The sequence below is a fragment of the Herpailurus yagouaroundi genome, unplaced genomic scaffold (assembly GCF_014898765.1).
Source record: "Herpailurus yagouaroundi ecotype Mexico unplaced genomic scaffold, PumYag 187, whole genome shotgun sequence".
NCBI classification, from domain to species: Eukaryota; Metazoa; Chordata; class Mammalia; order Carnivora; family Felidae; genus Herpailurus; species Herpailurus yagouaroundi.
In genome coordinates, this window is record NW_024412418.1 from 6,412,923 (window position 1) to 6,431,204 (window position 18,282).

General features: G+C 44.4%; 1 protein-coding gene across 1 annotated transcript in view; it reads right to left on the bottom strand.

Moving 5' to 3' along the window:
- The window catches only part of PTPMT1 (protein tyrosine phosphatase mitochondrial 1), a 9,625-nt gene extending 5,212 nt beyond the window's left edge, over window positions 1–4,413 (bottom strand). Inside the window, exons 1-2 of the mRNA XM_040495163.1 lie at window positions 3,873–4,413; window positions 3,692–3,772 (exon numbers count right to left, since the gene is read on the bottom strand). Coding sequence (XP_040351097.1) covers window positions 3,692–3,772; window positions 3,873–4,268 — 477 coding nt within the window. The 5' untranslated portion in view covers window positions 4,269–4,413. The remainder of the gene's footprint in view (window positions 1–3,691; window positions 3,773–3,872) is intronic.
- Between the last annotated feature and the right edge of the window lie 13,869 nt (window positions 4,414–18,282).

Sequence of the window (18,282 nt, forward strand, 5' to 3'; positions counted from 1 at the left end):
TGTGTGTGTGTGTGTGTGTGTGTGTGTGTGTGTGTGTGTGTGTGTGTTTCCACCCAGGGACCTCAGGTCCTAACCTTTCCCTCTCTGCCTACTGAATACCATCTTTTCCTATCATATTCCCCACTTTGAACACGTGACTCCTAACTCCCATTAGGAATTGGGATGATGACTGATCTTAACTGCTTCCTGCTGAAAGGGTATGGCAGTCAGGGCAGGTTCAGAGGTCAATCCAGAGGTCCAAAATAATGAGAGTGTATTTGGAACGTCTTAGGTTAGCAAAATTTTATTTTTCTGGCATATGTGCAACGGCTTCTACAAATGACATACAAAAAGAATATTAGATCAACAAGCATTAATATTCCAAACGCAATGCCTCCTAGGAAGGAGGTCACACCATGGGATGTAAAGATGTACTGTAGCCATCCAAAAAGTCCCTGAACCGTCTGGTCAATTTTTTTTTTTTTTCCAACTATAGCTTTTCCATCCTCTTCCATATTTATTTGGATCTTGTGATATTGTTGCTTAGAATAATTAAGCTTTTGAACTGGTTTTTGGTTCTCAGTCCTCAAAATCTTCCTTTGCCCATCAAGTTTCCATAGGAACAACTCCATAAGGCGTATTTAATTTTACCCCAAGGAAAGACTGATCTTTGATATCCAGATTACTATACTGTTTATCCGTCCTGGAGGGAGTAGCACTATAGTCCCTAATTCAGTCATAATGTCTTTTTCTAGCAAGGGAGTGGGGCTTTCTGGCATTATTAAAAACAAAGAATGTGAAAAAAAAAAAAAAAAAAGTCTCCCTGTATACACCCCAGAGGCTGAGAGAAAAAGTTAGTCTTAAGTTTTCTGGAGACACCTCTAATCGTTACTCTGCATTTGGATGGTTGGCCAGGAATGGAAAGGACAGAAAAGGTGGCTCCAGTGTCAAGAAGGAAATCAACTGGCTTTCCTTCTATTTCCAGAGTTACCTGAGGCTCTGGGTTTCCAATAAAGTTGGTTCAGGGGAGCCAACCATGAAGAACCTCGGGCGAGATCAGTTCTTTTCAGGGGCACTGGTTATTTGAGCCCTTCAGGTCCCGGAGGGCATTCAGATTTTCCAGTGACTGACTCCACACCAGGGGCATGGCTTATGGGGGTTTCAACTTCCATTGCCCCTCTGAGGACATTCTTGTTTCCAGTGCCCTAAATAGCCACATAAATGGCACTGGTGCCAGGACCTTGGGAAGCCGAATGAGTGACAAATTTGTCCTTTAGAATCATCTGAGCTTTGGGTGGGGGGAGGGGTAACAGGGGAGATAGCTGTATATTTAACTTTAACCTTTTCAGGAAGGCCACCAGGCTTTCATCCTGTGTCTGTAAAATAGTGGCTAATTTAGCATGATTTAAAGATTTTAACCTTCGACCTCCTTTGATTTCTTGGAAGTGGCAACGATACCATTCTGCAATGGGATTATCATAGTCCCAATTAGGATCTTGGGGAGGAACTGCCTGAACCCCAGTAGGGAACTGGGAGCTCCCTATAGGACCTCCAGTCCCATGATAATTAAGGAGTCAATCATCCCCATATCTCTCAGCTGCTGCCAAAACAGAACGCTTCTCTATCTCATTAAGAGTCTGATTCAACAAAAGCATTATTTCTTTCCAGGCCAACTCAAAAAAACATTCCTAATAGTCTGAAAGGCCTCTATATTTTATCCAGATCATCAGAAAATTTACCTATTCTTTTACCTGTGTTAAACCTTACAATGAAAAAGGTACTTGTGATCTTCTCATGGTGGTGTCTCCCTGTGTTTCTCCTTCTGGCACTCTAGCTTCTCGTAGGGGAGGCCCGCCTGTTACAGGGAGGGCCTGGATAAGGTGGGAAGCAGGGAACAGAAGTGCCTGTGTTTTTCTTTTGTTGTTTTTAATGTTTGTCTTTGAGAGAGAGAGAGACAGAGCATGAGCGGGGGAGGGACAGAGAGAGAGGGAGATACAGAATCCAAAGCAGGCTCCAGGGCTCGAACTCAAATGGTGGTGAGATCATGACCTGAACAGAAGTCAGACACTTAACCGACTGAGCCACCCAGGCGCCCCTAGAAGTGCATGTTTTTAAGTACAAGTCAGCACACACTGGGCTAAGTGTAGCAAAATGGCTCCCATGTATCCCAGTAAAAGCCCTTTGTATGTTATAATCCTCCATACCTCATATGCCTTGCAGAAATAACATAAATGTGGAGCATTTGGAAGCCCGCAGCGAGGGTATTGCCACCATTTCCCCAGCTTTTATTATGTTTATTTTTATTTTTGAGAGAGAGACAGAGCATGAGTGGGGAGAGGCAGAGAGAGAAAGGGAGACACAGAATCTGAAGCAGGCTTCAGGCTGTCAGCACAGAGCCCGATTTAGGGCTCACACTTACTAGCTGTGAGATCATGACCTGAGCCCAATTTGAAGTCGGATGCTTAAATGACTGAGCCACCCAGGTGCCCCTCCCCAACTTTTAGATCAGAGGAGAGGCAATTTAAATTTTCTACCAGTGTACTTTTAAAATCCATTCATTTTAACTTTAGTCTGTCCTGACCACATAATATTCCTTTCCAAAGATTTCCCTTCACAAACCTTCTACAACTTTCCTTTGCATTTAGATTTTGTCCGAAGCCATTCCTCTCCAAACTACTAATCTGATTCAGGACAAAATTATTTTTTTTTCTTTTTACCTCCAATAAAAATGGATTTCCTTTTTTTTTTTTTAACATTTATTTATTATTGAGAGACAGAGAGACACAAATCGCGAGCAGGGGAGGGGCACAGAGAGGGAGAGACACAGAATCCGAAGCAAGGCTCCAGGCTCTGAGCTGTCAGCACAGAGCCCGCCCCGGGGCTCGAACTCACAAACCACAGACCACGCCCTGAGCCCTGAGCCAAAGCCAGACGCTTAACAGACTGAGCCACCCAGGCGCCACTCCTTTTTTTTTTTTTTTTTTTTTAAACATATCTACTTTTACATACAAAGTTGCTTTCCTTATTTCCATCAGCATTAACTGCATTTAGCAGAATTTTAACTTTTAGAAACTTTAGTCTCCAGTTAAGATTAACCATCATTTTAAGTGTCTTTTTACCAACAAATTGCAGCTGAGATAACATAAGCTTACTTGACTTTTAGTAAACCTAGGTAATAAAAACATTAAGGCAGCCATGAGTTCGAGGAAGGTCATGTTCCGCATGTTTCAGGGGTCTATCAGTGGGCAGCAAGCTGTAAGGAGATTTATTTAAGAGGGCGGGGATATTTCCAATAGGTTGTAAGCCTATTGTTAACTAGACCGCACAGATTTTATTTGATTATTTCTGAAAATAAATCATCTCACTTCTCAATGCTCCAACTCACTAACAGGGGATCAAGACCTGAGCCCAAGGCGGGGGGGGGGGGAGGCGCTTACCCGACTGAACACCCAGGCGCCCCTCAATTCCACTTTTAAATGCCTTTCATATCAGTTTCTTTTTCATAATTAGTTTCTACCTCCAGCCTCAGTCATTAAAGCTTAGAGGACCAGACCCCCCCTCCTGAAGCGGCGAAAAAGCCTGGGGCACGTGTCTCACGGGTACGAGCACCCGCAGCTCCCTCTCCCCCAACCTCCACCCGCTCTCCTAGACCCAGGGTGGCGGTGTAGGCTGGCGGACGCCGCTGCCCGAGCGCCCGCTCCTGGCCCCTCACCTTTGAGGAGTTACACAGGAACCGCGTCTCATACTCCTCGTTCATGGTGATCACCCCGCGCACGTTCTCGTCCTGTACCAGCTGCCGAGGCAAAGACAGGGCTCAGAAAGGGCCGCCGAGGCGCGGGCGGCGCTCGCCGGCTCCCAGGCCCGGCTCGGCCAGGCCTCCCTTCCCGGCTCACCCGGCGCGTCATGCTCCGCAGCGGCAGCGCGCCCAGCAGCACCGTGGGGTCGATGCGGTGGTACCAGTCGCGGCGCGCTCGGCCAGGCACCTTACCGCGGAACAGGGTGTACAGCAGCGTCGGGTAGAAGAGCACCCGGGCCAGGCCGGCCTCCAGAAATGTGCCGGCCGCCATCCCGCCCCACCCGGCCTGGCAAAGCGGCGGCCTGCCCGCGCCCAGGCTCGCGGTCGGCGGCCGCGAGGAGAGCCCCGAGGGCGACGAGGACGAGGGCGGAAGGTCGTCCGCCGCCTCCCGCGAAGGCGACGCGGTCTGCGCGGCCGCCTCGGACTCGGAGACTTCGGGCCTGGCCTCCGGATGCCCCGCGGGAGAGCCCGGGGCCCCCGGGCCCGGCTCCATGGCTCCGGAGGAGGGGCCGCCGGCCTGGGGGAGGGACCAGGATTTCCTGGCGGGCTAGTGGGACCCCGGCCGTGGGAGGGCGCGTCCTGGACCCGCGGCCTGCCACTCTACCGCTGGTGGAGCAGGGACCCATGCCCGTGGCCGGTGCCGCCCTGCCCCCCGCCGCCTTCCCGAGGGAGGGAGTTGGGACCCTAGGCGAGGGGAGCTCTGCCCCCCTGCGTGTGCGACCGCCCCGGGAGGAGGAAGGGCGGGTTCTGGCCACTTTTCCGAATCCCGGGCCAGAGGGAAGGGGCTGCGACCCCAGGTAAGGGTGAGACCAGACCCGGAAGAGACCCTGTGGTGGGGGCCTGCGGGTATGGTGGAAGGGGAGAGTGGAAAAGGGGGCTTTGGGCTGTTAGGCAGGGGAGCTACTTTGGAGGAGAGGGCTGGCAGGACACCTGGGTTGATATGGCCCTCCCCCCATTCGCCACCCTCCCTATCGGCCACAACTCGTTGCTCCCTTCTGCCCAAACCGCACTGTGTATGCGTGTATGTATATAAAGAAAAAAATATATAAATATAATATCTGCAACAAATTATGAAGATATATTAAGAAAATACTGTGATAAGCTTGTATGTAAAAACTGCAACCTACAGAGAGGTAAGAGGAATGGGTCTAATGCTGGCTATTTACCTTTAAATGGGATGTGCATCTGGTGCTTTTAAAAACGTTTCTTTTCTCCTTGTAAAAGTAATACATACATATTCAGGGTGCCTGGCTGGCTCAGCCGGTGGAGCGTGAGACTCTTGATCTCGGAGTCTGAATTGGAGCTCCACCTTAGGGATAGAGTTTACTTAAGAAATAAAAAATAAAAAATAATACATACTCATAACAACTGGAAAATACAAAGAAGTCGAATTTATTCTAATTACCTATAATTCCACCACCTCAAATACATGTTTTCTTCCAATTTCCTATGGGTACCACTAGAAAAACCTTTTTTGTAACAACTTTACTGAGATATAATTCATATACAATTCACCCATTTAAAGTGTAGAGTTCCCTGGTTTTTAATATATTCAGAGAGTTGTGCAATCCTCACCACAACCAATTTTAGAACATATTCCTTAATACCCAAAAAATCCCATATTCCCCTCCCCCCAGCCCTAGGTAACTACTAATTTACTCTTATAGATTTGCCTGTTCTGGACATCTCAAATAAATGGACTCCTACAATATGTGTCCTTTGTGTCTGGCTTCTCTCAGCATACTGTTTTCACGATTCATCCATGCTGTAGCAGGTTCAGTGCTGTATTTATTGCTGGGTAATATTCCATTGTATGGATATACCACATTTTGTTTCCTCATTTATCAGTTGAAAGATATTTGACTGTTTCCACTTTTTGGCCATTTTGAATAATGCTGCTGTGAACTTTCATATACAGTTTTTGTGTGGACATAAAAAGACATTTTCATTTCTCTTGGATATCTACCTAAGAGTGGAATTGTTGGTCATATGATAACACTATGGGGTGTGTGTATACCATTAAAAAAAAAAATCATTGGGCTCCTGCATAGCTCAGTTGGTTAAGAGTCCAACTTCTCCTCAGGTCATGATCTCATGGTTGTGGATTCCAGTCCCGTGTCGGGCTCTGTGCTGACAGCTCTGAGCCTGGAGCCTGCTTCAGATTCTGTCTCCTTCTCTCTCTGCCCCTTCCCCGTTCGCACTCTGTCTCTCTCTCAAAAAAATGAATAAACCTTAAAAATAATTAGGAACACCTTTAAAAAAATCATTGCAATCATGTTGATAAAATTTTGTATCACAATCTTTTTCATGAAATGTGCCATAAGCGTTTGCTGTGTTATTACACTGTCTTTACCATTTAAAATGAACCTAATTACTATACCATGTGATCATTCTATTACTGGACATTCAGGATATTTCCAAATGTTTTTTTACAATTCCAGCATGAAATTTTTTTCTATATTTCTATATTTTCCATATTTAGAATTACTATATTAGCAGGGTGCCTGGGTGGCCACTCAACACTGGTTTAGTGTCTGACTTGATTTCAGCTGAGATTGTAATCTTGCATATCATGGGTTTGAGCCCCGCATCAGGTTCTGCACACAGTGCGGAGTCTGCTTGAGATTGTCTCCCTATCTCTCTCCCCCTCCCCTGCTTGCTCTCTTGCTCTCGCTCTCTCTCTCTCAAATTAACTTAAAAAAAATTATTAGGATAGGCTCCTAAAGTGGAATTACTATTTCAAAGGATCATTTACAATTTTTGCTTTATATGAAGTACATAGCCTAAAAAGCTCCATCCTTACTCCCAAGCTCACTCTTCAGAAATATAGATTCTTAGATACATATATTTTCCAACATTTTGTGATGAACCGTCTCATGATAAATTAAAAACTGAAAAAGGAATAAATTGAGCAGGAAAAACCCATATAACCACCATCTAAATTCAACAATTAACACTTTGTTTTATCACATATTCACCCAACAATCTGTTCTATTTTTTTTTAAGATTTTAAATTGTTTTTTTAAGTTTTTATTTATTTTGAGAGAGAGTGACAGAGAGTGAGACAGAGAGAGAGAGAGAGAGAGAGAGGATACCAAGCAAGCCCCTAGCCCGCAGCCCAGAGCAGTCCAGCCTGCTCAGGATTCTCTCTCCCTCTCTCTCTCTGCCCCTCCTGCATTTGCACGCACTGTAACTCTCACACGCGCGCGCTCTCTCTCTCTCTCAAAATAAATAAACTTAAATAAACAAATGTGGAAGGAATGATAGAAACTCAGCATTTTGAAATCCCTCGTCAGATAATTGATCCAGTCAATGGTCGTCAGTGGACAAAAAGCATTAGATGAAATGCTGATCGGAAACTTTACCTGGAGGGATCAGGCTCTTGCCACGGGAACCGGGAACTGATCACTGACTGATCCCTGCATTGCTGAAAGCAGGACAACCTGACATCAGATGCCTCCAGAAGTCCACAGCCTCAACCTCAACTCATTCGAACCTGAATTTAAGCAGGACTGAAGAGCTAACTTTCTTTTTCTTTTTCTAATATATTTTAAAAGTTTATTCATTTATTTTGAGAGAGAGAGTGAGCATGTGCACGGGAGGAACAGACAGAGAGGGAGAGAGAGAAAAATCCCAAGCAGGCTCCGTGCTGTCAGCACAGAGCCCCATGTGGGGCTCCAACTGAAATCAAGAATCAGATGCTTTAGCTGACTGAGTCACCCAGGTACCCCTCTTTTTTTTTTAATGACAGCTCTTTATTTTTATTCTAATTTCACTAACTACTTAAGAGATTGAATATCTTTTATTTTTATACACAAGTCTATGTAAGAAGTTTTTCTAACTGATTCATTTTTTGTGTACATTTACATACTATTTTATATTTTGTAGTTTAATCATACATACACACACTTTGGTCTTATATTGTTCGTGCAGTGAAACCAAAATCTTTTTAAAAAAATTTTTAATTCCAGTTTAGTTAACATATAGTGTTATAAGCAGCTAACTTTCATTTACAGCAAAGGTAAGTGATAGAAGGATGAGTTAATGTCATCACATGGAACAACAGACAAATCCAGGGTATAGATATTCTACAGCGACAGTCGATTCTGTTTCTGCAAGGCAAAAGCATGGGGGTTGGGGGGGGGGGGGGTGGAGACTGGGAGGTCCACTGCCTCAGATCAGGAATCCTAGAGACGTGTTAACCAAAAGTAAGTATGGACAGTCTGGATCCTAACTGAAATGAATCAGCTATTAAAAGACATGTTTTGGGGGGCTCCTAGCTGGCTCAGAACAGCATGTGACTCTTGCTGGTGAGTTTGAGCCCCACATTGGGTGTATAGATTACTTAATTTTTTAAAATCTTTTTCTTTTTTTTCTTTTTTTTTTTTTTTTTAAATTTTTTTTTTCAACGTTTATTTATTTTTTGGGATATAGAGAGACAGAGCATGGATGGGGGAGGGGCAGAGAGAGAGGGAGACACAGAATCGGAAACAGGCTCCAGGCTCCGAGCCATCAGCCCAGAGCCCGACGCGGGGCTCGAACTCACGGACCGCGAGATCGTGACCTGGCTGAAGTCGGCCGCTTAACCAACTGCGCCACCCAGGCGCCCCTCTTTTTTTTCTTTTTACAAAAAAATGTTTTGTTTATTTTTGAGAGAAAGAGAGCAAGCAGGGGAGGGGCAGAGAGAGGAGAACAGAGGATCCAAAGCACGCTCTGCATCCCCCGCCAATGTGGGGCTCGAACTCACAGACCACGAGATCATAACCTGAGCCAAAGTTGGACGCTCAACCCACTGAACCCAGGAGCCCCAGGTGTATAGATTACTTAAATAAAAATAAAACTTAAAAAAAAAGTCTTGTTTTTGAAATAATTGGAGACCTTTGATTATGGATGGAGATAATACCAAAGAATTATTGCTAATTTTATTAATGTGGTCATGGCATTGTTGCTGTGTAAGAAAATGCCTATAAATTTATTTATTACATGCTTAGTAACGTATGTAGACATACATGACATATGTGGGATTTGCATCAAAGTACTGTGCCAAGAAGAAAAGCAGATTAGACAAATATGGCAAAATATAAATCATTGTTTAATCCAAGTGATGTTCTATGGGGACTCATTATGCCCTTCTGCTTACTTTTTAAAAATATAATAAAAACTAAAGATGTATGTATGTAAAAACAATACATATATTGTTACATGGAAATGTATGCTTAATAAAATTGGTAATATAGCAACTAGTCTTTTATGACTTTTTCATTAAAGGTTCAATCACACAAGGGGCACGTAGGGGGCTCAGTTGGTTAAGCATCCCACTTTGGCTCGGGTCATGATTTCTCGGTGTGTGAGTTTAAGCCCTGTGTCCAGCTCTGTGCTGACAGCTCGGAACCTGGAGCTCGCTTCGGATTCTGTGTCTTCCTCTCTCTCTGCCCTTCCCCCGCTCACCCTCCGTCTGTCTCTTTCTCAAAAATAAATAAAACATTAAAGAAAATTTTTGTTAAATAAACAAGGAGTTTAGTGTGTTTTTTGTATGTTTTTTGTTTTTGGGTTTCAGCTTTTATGCAAACATTTTATTGTCATTCCCTCTACCCTGGTTTTGCTTTATAGTTTCTGATCATAATAGTAACATATGTTCGTTATAAAAAATGCAAGCACTTCAAAATTATATATGAAAAGTGAGAGTTTCCTGTAATCTTACCTCTGGAGATAATTACTATTTCAGTTAGATGCATATTCCCCTCGTGATTCTTGTTTTTCTTTTTAGAGACTAACCGTCCACCAAAATTCTTTATATCCAACTCTCGGAATATCTGAGCTGTCATGTGCTCAGTGTGCCTTGAGGTAAAAAGTAATACAGGACTCAGTTACCTCCAATGGAGTGTGAGAGGAAGTGATGTGTGCCAGCTTCAGGACCAACAGGACCTGGTCCATAACTCCTCCGCGAGTCTCCTCCACACTCTTTTTCTCCTCTTCTGGGCTGGAGTAGTAATGAGGAAGACTGGAATCATCTCAGCAGGAACGAGTTATACCTAGCAGAGTCTCCATTAATCTGGGTCCCTAAATAATTACTTCGAGAAGAAGCTACTTCTCTCCATCCTCCCACTGCGAACATCTTCTCTAATCTGTTGAGGGAGAGAGAAATAAGCTTCTATTTTGTTTCAGCTATTTACTTGAGGTCTAATTGTTGCAGCAGTTCAACTTATCCTAGCTAGTATGTGTGCATTAGTCAGTTGTAATGTGAAGACCAAATCTCTTATTTGAGAGAGAGAGAGAGAGAGAGAGAGAGAGTGCAAGTGTGAGCAGGGGAGGGGGCAGAGCGGAGAGATAGAATCTTAAGCAGGCTCCATGCTCAGCACAGAGCCCCATGAGGGGCTTGATTCCACAACCCTAGGATCATGACCTGAGCCGAAATTGAGAGTTGGATGCTCAACCGACTGAGCTACCCAGGCTCCCTTCAAATCTTTTTAACAATTATATCAAAATATACGTGCTATAAAATATGCAATTCTAACCATTTAAAAAATTGTTTTAATGTTTATTCATTTTTGAGAGAGACAGAGCACGAGCCGGGGAGGGGCAGAGAGAGAGGGAGACACAGAATCCGAAGCAGGCTCCAGGCTCTGAGCTGTCAGCACAGAGCCTGACAGGGGGCCTGAACCCATGAACCATGAGCTAAAGTTGGATGCCTAACCAACTGAGCCACCCCGGCGCCCCCAAACCATTTTTAACTAGGCCGTTCATTGGCATCAAGTACATTGACATTGTTGTGCAACCATCACTGAAGTCCATCTCCAAAACTTTTTTCATCTTCCCAGACTGAAACTCTGTACCTATAAAGCAACTCCCCATGGGGCGCCTGGCTGGCTCAGTCCTTAGAGCATCTGACTCTTGATCTTGGGGTCTTGAGTTCAAGACCCACATTGGACACAGAGATTACTTAAAAAGTAATTTAATTAATTAAAAAAATAAATAACTCCCCATACCACCCTCCCTCCAGCCTCTGGCAACCACCATTCTACTTTTTTTCCTCCTCTCTATCTTTTTTCAAGTTTATTTATTTATTTTGAGAGAGCGAGAGAGTGTGCATGCTCATAGGAGAAAGCAGGAGCAAGGGGGGTGGGCAGAGATCAACATAGAGTGTTCTATTGGTTTCAAGCGTACAATATAATGATTAAACAATTCTATACAATGCAATACTCAGTGCTGGTCGTAAGTAGTACTATTTTTTGTTAAGGTTTAACTTTTTGGTGGGGTGGGGCTCCTGGGTGGCTCAGTCGGTTGGGCCCCTGACTTTGGCTCAGGTCATGATCTTTAGGTTTGTGGGTTTGAGTCCTGGGTGAGGTCTGTGTTGACAGTTCAGAGCCCGGAGCCTGCTTTGGATTCTGTATCTCCCTCCCTTTCTGCCCCACCTCTGGCCATGCTCTCTCTCTCTCTCTCTCTCTCTCTCTCTCTCTCTCAAATAAATAAACATAAAAATAATTTTTTAAAGATATTTTTTATGTTTATTTTTGAGAGAGAGACCGAGCACAAGCCAGGGAGGGGCAGAGAGAGAGGGAGACACAGAATCCAAAACAGGCTCCAGGCTCTGAGCTGTCAGCACAGAGCCCAACATGGCGCTTGAACTCGCAGAATGGGAGCTCACAACCCGAGCTGAAGTCGGATGCTTAACTGAATGAGCTACCCAGGCACCCAAGATTTATTTTTAAGTAATCTCTATACCCCATTTGGGGCTCGAACTCATAACTCTGAAATGAAGAATTGCGTGTTCCTCTGAGCCAGCCAGACACCCCTTGATGCCCAACTCTTACCTAATTTGGGAACACAGATGATCTACTGAGTCATATAACAAACCTCAGAAAGGGCAAGTGAGCACATAGCAACAGACACCAGGGGATTCAAATGCCATCAGGAGTTTTTGTCTCTCACTACTTCTTCCCAGGCCCACATCTCCCCATATTTATCTCCTACTGGAAACCTCCCTTCCCTTAGTTGTTAACAACATGGAATAATTGAATATACATGTATATTTCTTTAAAACATAATTCGGGGGCACCTGGGTAGCTCAGTTGGTTAAGCATCTGACTTTGGCTCTCACAGTTCCTAAGTTCTAGCCCAGAATCGGGCTCTCTGCTTCAGATCCTCTGTTGCCTCCTCCTTCTGCCCCTTCCCCCCATCAAAAATAAATAAACATTAAAAAAAAAAACAAGATAAATGGGAATTTTGTAACTTGCTTCTTAGGACTTAATTGTGTCTTTTTTTTTTTTTTTTAAAGATTTATTTATTTTTGAGAGAGAGAGAAAGAAAGAGCCCCTGATGCAGGGCTCAAACTCATGAACCTCAAGGCCATTACCTGAGTGGAGATCAAGAGTCAGATGCTTGGGGCACCTGGGTGGCGCAGTCGGTTAAGCTTCCGACTTCAGCCAGGTCACGATCCCGTGGTCCGGGAGTTCGAGCCCCGCATCGGGCTCTGGGCTGATAGCTCAGAGCCTGGAGCCTGTTTCCGATTCTGTGTCTCCCTCTCTCTCTGCCCCTCCCCCGTTCATGCTCTGTCTCTCTCTGTCCCAAAAATAAATAAACGTTGAAAAAAAAAATTAAAAAAAAAAAAAAAAGAGATGCTTAACGGTCTGCGCTACCCAGGTGTCCCTTAATTGTGTGTTTAAAAAAATTTTTTTTTAATGTTTGTTTATTTTTGAGAGAGACAGAAACAGAATGCGAGTGGCTAGTTAGGGGCAGAGAGAGAGGGAGACACAGAATCCGGAGCAGGCCACAGGCTCTGAGCTGTCAGCACAGAGCCCAACATGGGGCTCAAACTCACGAGCTGTGAGATCATGACCTGAGCCGAAGTCAGACGCTCAACTGACTGAGCCACCCAGGCACCCCTTAATTGTGTATTTTTAACATCTTTCCATGTCAGTCTCTCCCTCTCTCTCCCTCTCCCTCTTTCTCTATACATATATATATATATATATGTATATGTATATGTATATATTTTTTAAGATTTTATTTTTAAGTAATCCCTACACCCAACCTAGGGCTCAAATTCACAACCCAGAGATCTCTAGAGTCACATGCTCCACTGGACTGAGCCAGCGAGGTGCCCCTATATATTTTTTTTCTGATAGCTTTTGATATACCAATATTTAATTGAACCATCATTTCTTTTTTCATTTCTCACTGTTATAATCTGAATAGTTACAGAATATTTACTTTAATTTTTTTAATTTATGTTTTTATTTTATTTTTGAGAGAGAGAGAGAGAGAGAGACAGCAGGGGAGGGGCAGAGAGAGGGGAGACACAGAATCCAAAGCAGCCTCCACGCTCTGAGCTGTCAGCACAGAGCCCGATGCGGGGCTCGAACCCGCAAACTACGAGATCATGACCTGAGCCAAAGTCAGATGCTCAACTGACTGAGCCACCCAGGCACCCCCAGAATATTTAAAAACAGCATTTTAGTGGTGCCTGTGTGGCACAGTCAGTTGAGTGTCTGACTTCAGCTCAGGTCATGATCTCTCATCTTGTGAGTTAGAGCCCCACATTGGGCTCTGCGCTGACAGGCTGGAGCCTGCTCTAGATTCTATGTCTCCGACGCTCTCTGCCCCTTCCCCGCTCAGACTCTATCTCTCTTTCTCAAAAATAAATAAACCTTAAAAAAATTAAATAAGTAAATAAATAAATTAGCATTTTATGGGTGCCGGGCTGGCTCAGTTGGAAGAGCATGTGTGTTTGAGCCTCATGTTGGGTGTAGAGATTCCTTAAATGAATAAATAAAAACTTAAAAAAAAACTTTTAAAAACTAGCATTATATATATTATATACATATAAATATAAGATAGATTGATAGAAATGATTTAAATTAAAAGCTCCAACACGCATTGTTTCAGGTAGATGGTATTGCTATCTATATCTTCATTCCATTTATTTAGTCACTTCAAGTAACTTCGAGTTCATCAATTTACAATGAGGTATAGAGCCCACCCAGGATGAGACAGAATGTGTCCCAAGTTAGAAGAGGACTGTATGGCTCTCAGTGATGTCTCCTGTAAATTTTATTCTTTTATTTTATTTTTTTTTAATTTGAGAGAGAGAGAGAGAGAGAGAGAGAGCTCAAGTGGGGAAGAAGGGTAGAGGGACAGAGAGAGAATCTTACTCAAGCAGGCTCTATGCTTAGCATGGAGCTTGACGAGAAGCTTGATCCCATGACCCTGGGATCATGACCTGGGTCAAAATCAAGAGGGGGCCAGTCAACCAACAGAGCCACTCAGGCTCCCCAGTGATGTCTTCCTGTAGAGCACCAGTGCTCCACTGTACAATTAAGGTTTTCTTCCCAATACTTGAATGTGACCTTCTGGATCCCCTGGCTGTTGCTGACTTTGTTGCCATTTTGTTGTCTAGGATGTTGACCCAAGCTTCTTGGCCCCTCTCCTGTAGGCCATGCATGTGAGATTCAGGATAGCTGACCAATCAGAATTCGGGATACTTGCTTAAAGGAAGAACCTTCAGGGGCACCTGGGTGGCTCAATTGGTTAAGCATCCAACTTCAACTCAGGTCATGATCTCACAGTTCGTGGGTTCGAGGCCCATGTCAGGCTCTGTGCTGACAGTTCAGAGCCTAGAGCCCACTTCAGATTCTGTGTCTCCCCCTCTCTCTGCCCCTTGCCCGTGCATGGTTTGTCTCTCTCTCTCTCTCAAAAGTAAATAAACATTAAAAAAAAAAAAAAAAAGAGGAACCTTCATTCCAGCATAAGCTGTCCTGAATCCTACTGCAGAAACTGTTTTCTTTCTGGGGATGGTGAATCCTAGATCATGGCCAACAAGCAGATGTTCTAAGTGGCTTCCTCTGAGACTTTATCCCTAAGAGGGAGCCATCTGGTCACTTGCTTTTTCTCACCTTTCTAATAGCTGCTCCATCTCCTCAAGGGCTGTTGTAAAATCATCTACTTGACTGTTACAGAAAGCCCACTCGTCTAGGAACCAGGCCCTCTCTTATTCTTTCACCTTCAACTCTATTTTTTTTTTAATTTTTTTTCAACGTTTATTTATTTTTGGGACAGAGAGAGACAGAGCATGAACGGGGGAGGGGCAGAGAGAGGGAGACACAGAATCGGAAACAGGCTCCAGGCTCTGAGCCATCAGCCCAGAGCCCGACGCGGGGCTCGAACTCACGGACTGCGAGATCGTGATCTGGCTGAAGTCGGACGCTTAACCGACTGCGCCACCCAGGTGCCCCTGCAACTCTATATTTAAGGCCTGGAACTCCCCCGTCTGTTTTTTGGCTGTTTCCTTACAAAGCTTCAGCTCATCTTGCAAAGTGTCTACTAGCAACATGGAGCCCATGTGATCCCTGTGATGCCGGGGTCTCACTGCCTAAAACTGGGTTGAGGCCCTTGCCCAACTGTTGCCCTGAAACATCTCCAGTGGCTCCACTATTGGGCCAGGCCCTTCAGTTCTTTCTGAGTTTCAGTGGACTTCCAGTGCGAGTGCTTGTTGATGGCCCCTAAGAGCTGGTTTTTGTTCTTCTTTTCAATATATATTTTGTTTAACATTTTAATGTTTATTTATTTATTTTTGAGAGAGAGAGCAGGGGAGGGGCAGAGAGAGAGGGAGACAGAGGATCCAAAGTGGGTTCTGCACTGACAGCAGAGAGCCCGATGTGGGACTGGAACTCACGAACCGTGAGACCATGACCCCAGGCAAAGTCGGACGTTTAACCGACTGAGCCACCCAGGCGCTGCGAGACCTCGATCTTATCCTCTCATTCTGCTTACTCAGTGGTTGGTAGCTCTTTTGGATGTTCCTTCTGATGGCGGTGTCTGCAGCTTCCACCTGAGACACAGAATCCGAAACAGGCTCCAGGCTGTGAGCTGTCAGCACAGAGCCTGACACGGGGCTTGAACTCATGAACCATGAGATCATGACCTGAGCTGAAGTTGGACACTTAACCAACTGAGTCACCCAGGGGCCCCTATTGTATTTCTATATTACAGGATATGTGCGGGGCCCCTGGGTGGCTCAGTTGGTTAAGCGTCTGACTTCGACTCAGGTCATGATCTCTCTGTCCATGAGTTCGAGCTCCACTTCGGGCTCTGTGCTGACAGCTCAGAGCCTGGAGCCTGTTTCAGATTCTGTGTCTCCCTCTCTCTGTGACCCTTCCCCATTCATACTCTGTCTCTCTCTGTCTCAAAAATAAATAAACGTTAAAAAATATTAAAAAAAATAAAGGACATGTACATCTTTTTTTTTTTTTTAAGATTTTCAAAAAGAATTTTTAAGTTTATTTATTTTGAGAGAGAAAGAGTGAGAGAGGAGGGGAGGGCACGAAGAGAGGGAGAGAGAGAATCCCAGGCAGGCTCCGCAATGTTGGTGCAGAGCCTCATGTGGGGCTCAAACTCAGGAACCATGAGATCATGACCTGAGCTGAAATGGAGTCGCCACTTAACTGACTGAACCACCCAGGTGCCCCGATGTGCGCATCTTTTTAAGAGGGTCATAGGATATGTTTTCTAGTTTTGTTGAGTATAACTGACATATGCTACACTACACATACTTAAAGTATACACTTGAGGGGTGACTGGCTGGTTCAGTTGGTGGAGCACGTGACTCTTGATCTTGGCGTTGTGAGTTTGAGCGCCATGCTGGGTATAGACATTACTGAAAAAATCAAATCTTTTTTTTTTTTTTAAACGTTTATTTATTTTTGAGACAGGAAGAGACAGAGCATGAACAGGGGAGGGTCAGAGAGAGGGAGACACAGAATATGAAGCAGGCTCCAGGCTCTGAGCTGTCAGCACAGAGCCCGACGTGGGGCTAGAACTCACGGACCGCACGATCATGACCTGAGCCGAAGTCGGCTGCCTAACCGACTGAGCCACCCAGGCGCCCCCAAATCTTTTTTTTTTTTAATGAAGTATACACTTTAATACATTTTGATATATATATGTACTTGTGAAACCATTCCCACGGTGAAGATAATAGAACGTATCCATGCCCCCCCCCAAAGTGTTCTCATGCCCCTTTGTAACCCCTTCTCCCCACACCTCTTAACTCCCTCACCCTGTTCCTTGGCAACCACCGATCTGCTATAGATTAATTATCATTTTCAAGAATTTTATAGAAATGGGGTGCCTGGGTGACTCAGTCAGTTAGGAGGTAGGCTCTTGATTTTGGCTCAGGTCATGTTCTCACAGTTTGTAAGATAGAGTCCCCCACCCCATGGGACTCTGCGCTGACAGAGGAGAGGCTGCTTGGGATTCTCTCTCTTCCTCTCTGCCCCCTCCCAATCGCAGTCTTTGCTCTCTCAAAATAAATAAATAAACATTAAACAAAAGAATTTTATATAGATGTGCATGTTTTTCATTTTAATGATTATCATTAAATTATCCTCCGATATGGCTGTGTGTGTGTATACACCAAGACTGCCTATTTCTCACAACTGCATCAATCCTTTATTTCTATTTATTGATTGATTTATTTAAAATTTATTTTGAGAGAGAGAGAGAGAGCATGCACACATGAGCAGGAGAGGAACTGGGGGAAAAACAGAGAGACAGAATCCCAAGCAGGCTGCTAGCGCAGAGCCCGACTTGGGGCTTGAACTCACAAACCCGTGAGATCAAGACCTGAGCTGAAACCAAGAGTTGGATGCTTAACTGACTGAGCTACACCTAAGCAAACTCCATCAACCTTTTAAATTTAATTATTTAATTTATTTCCCATTCTGAGAGGAAAAAAACCCATATTGTTTTAATTAATTAATTATTAATTAATTAATTAATTAATTAATATTTAGAGAGAGAGTGGAGCCCAATGCACGACTCTATCTCATGACCATAAGATCATGACCTGAGCCAAAATCAAGAGTCAGATGCTTGACCGACTAAGCCATCCAGGTGCCCCCAAAATAAATAATCATTAATTTTTTTTTTAATTTTTGAGATACAGTGGGGAGGGGCAAAGAGAGGAGGGGACAGAGGATCCCAAGCCGGCTCTGTGCTGACACTAGGGAGCCTGATGCGGTGCTTGAACTAACAAACCGGGCGATATTATGACCTGAACCCAAATCGGACGCTTAACAGACTGAACCACCCAGGAGCCCCAATTTTTTAAAGTGTATTTATTTATTTTGAGAGAGAGAGCTCAAGCAGGGGAGGGGCAGAGAGAAAGAGAGAGAGAGGATCCCAAGCATGCTGTTAGCACAGAGCCCAATACCTGGCTAGAACTCACAAACCGTGAGATTATACCAGAGCTGAAATTCAGAGTGAGCAGCTGAACCAACTGAGCCACCCAGGTGCCTTTCTCCCTCCCTTCCTTCCTTCCTTCCTTCCTTCCTTCCTTCCTTCCTTCCGTCCTTTATGACAGACAGTGTGTGTGTGTGAGTGCAGGGGAGGAGCAAAGAGAGAGGGAGAGAGAATATTTTTTCTTTTTTTTTTGCTGTCCACTGTATTTTACTTCATTTTCTTTCTTTCTTTCTTTCTTTCTTTCTTTCTTTCTTTCTTTCTTTCTTTCT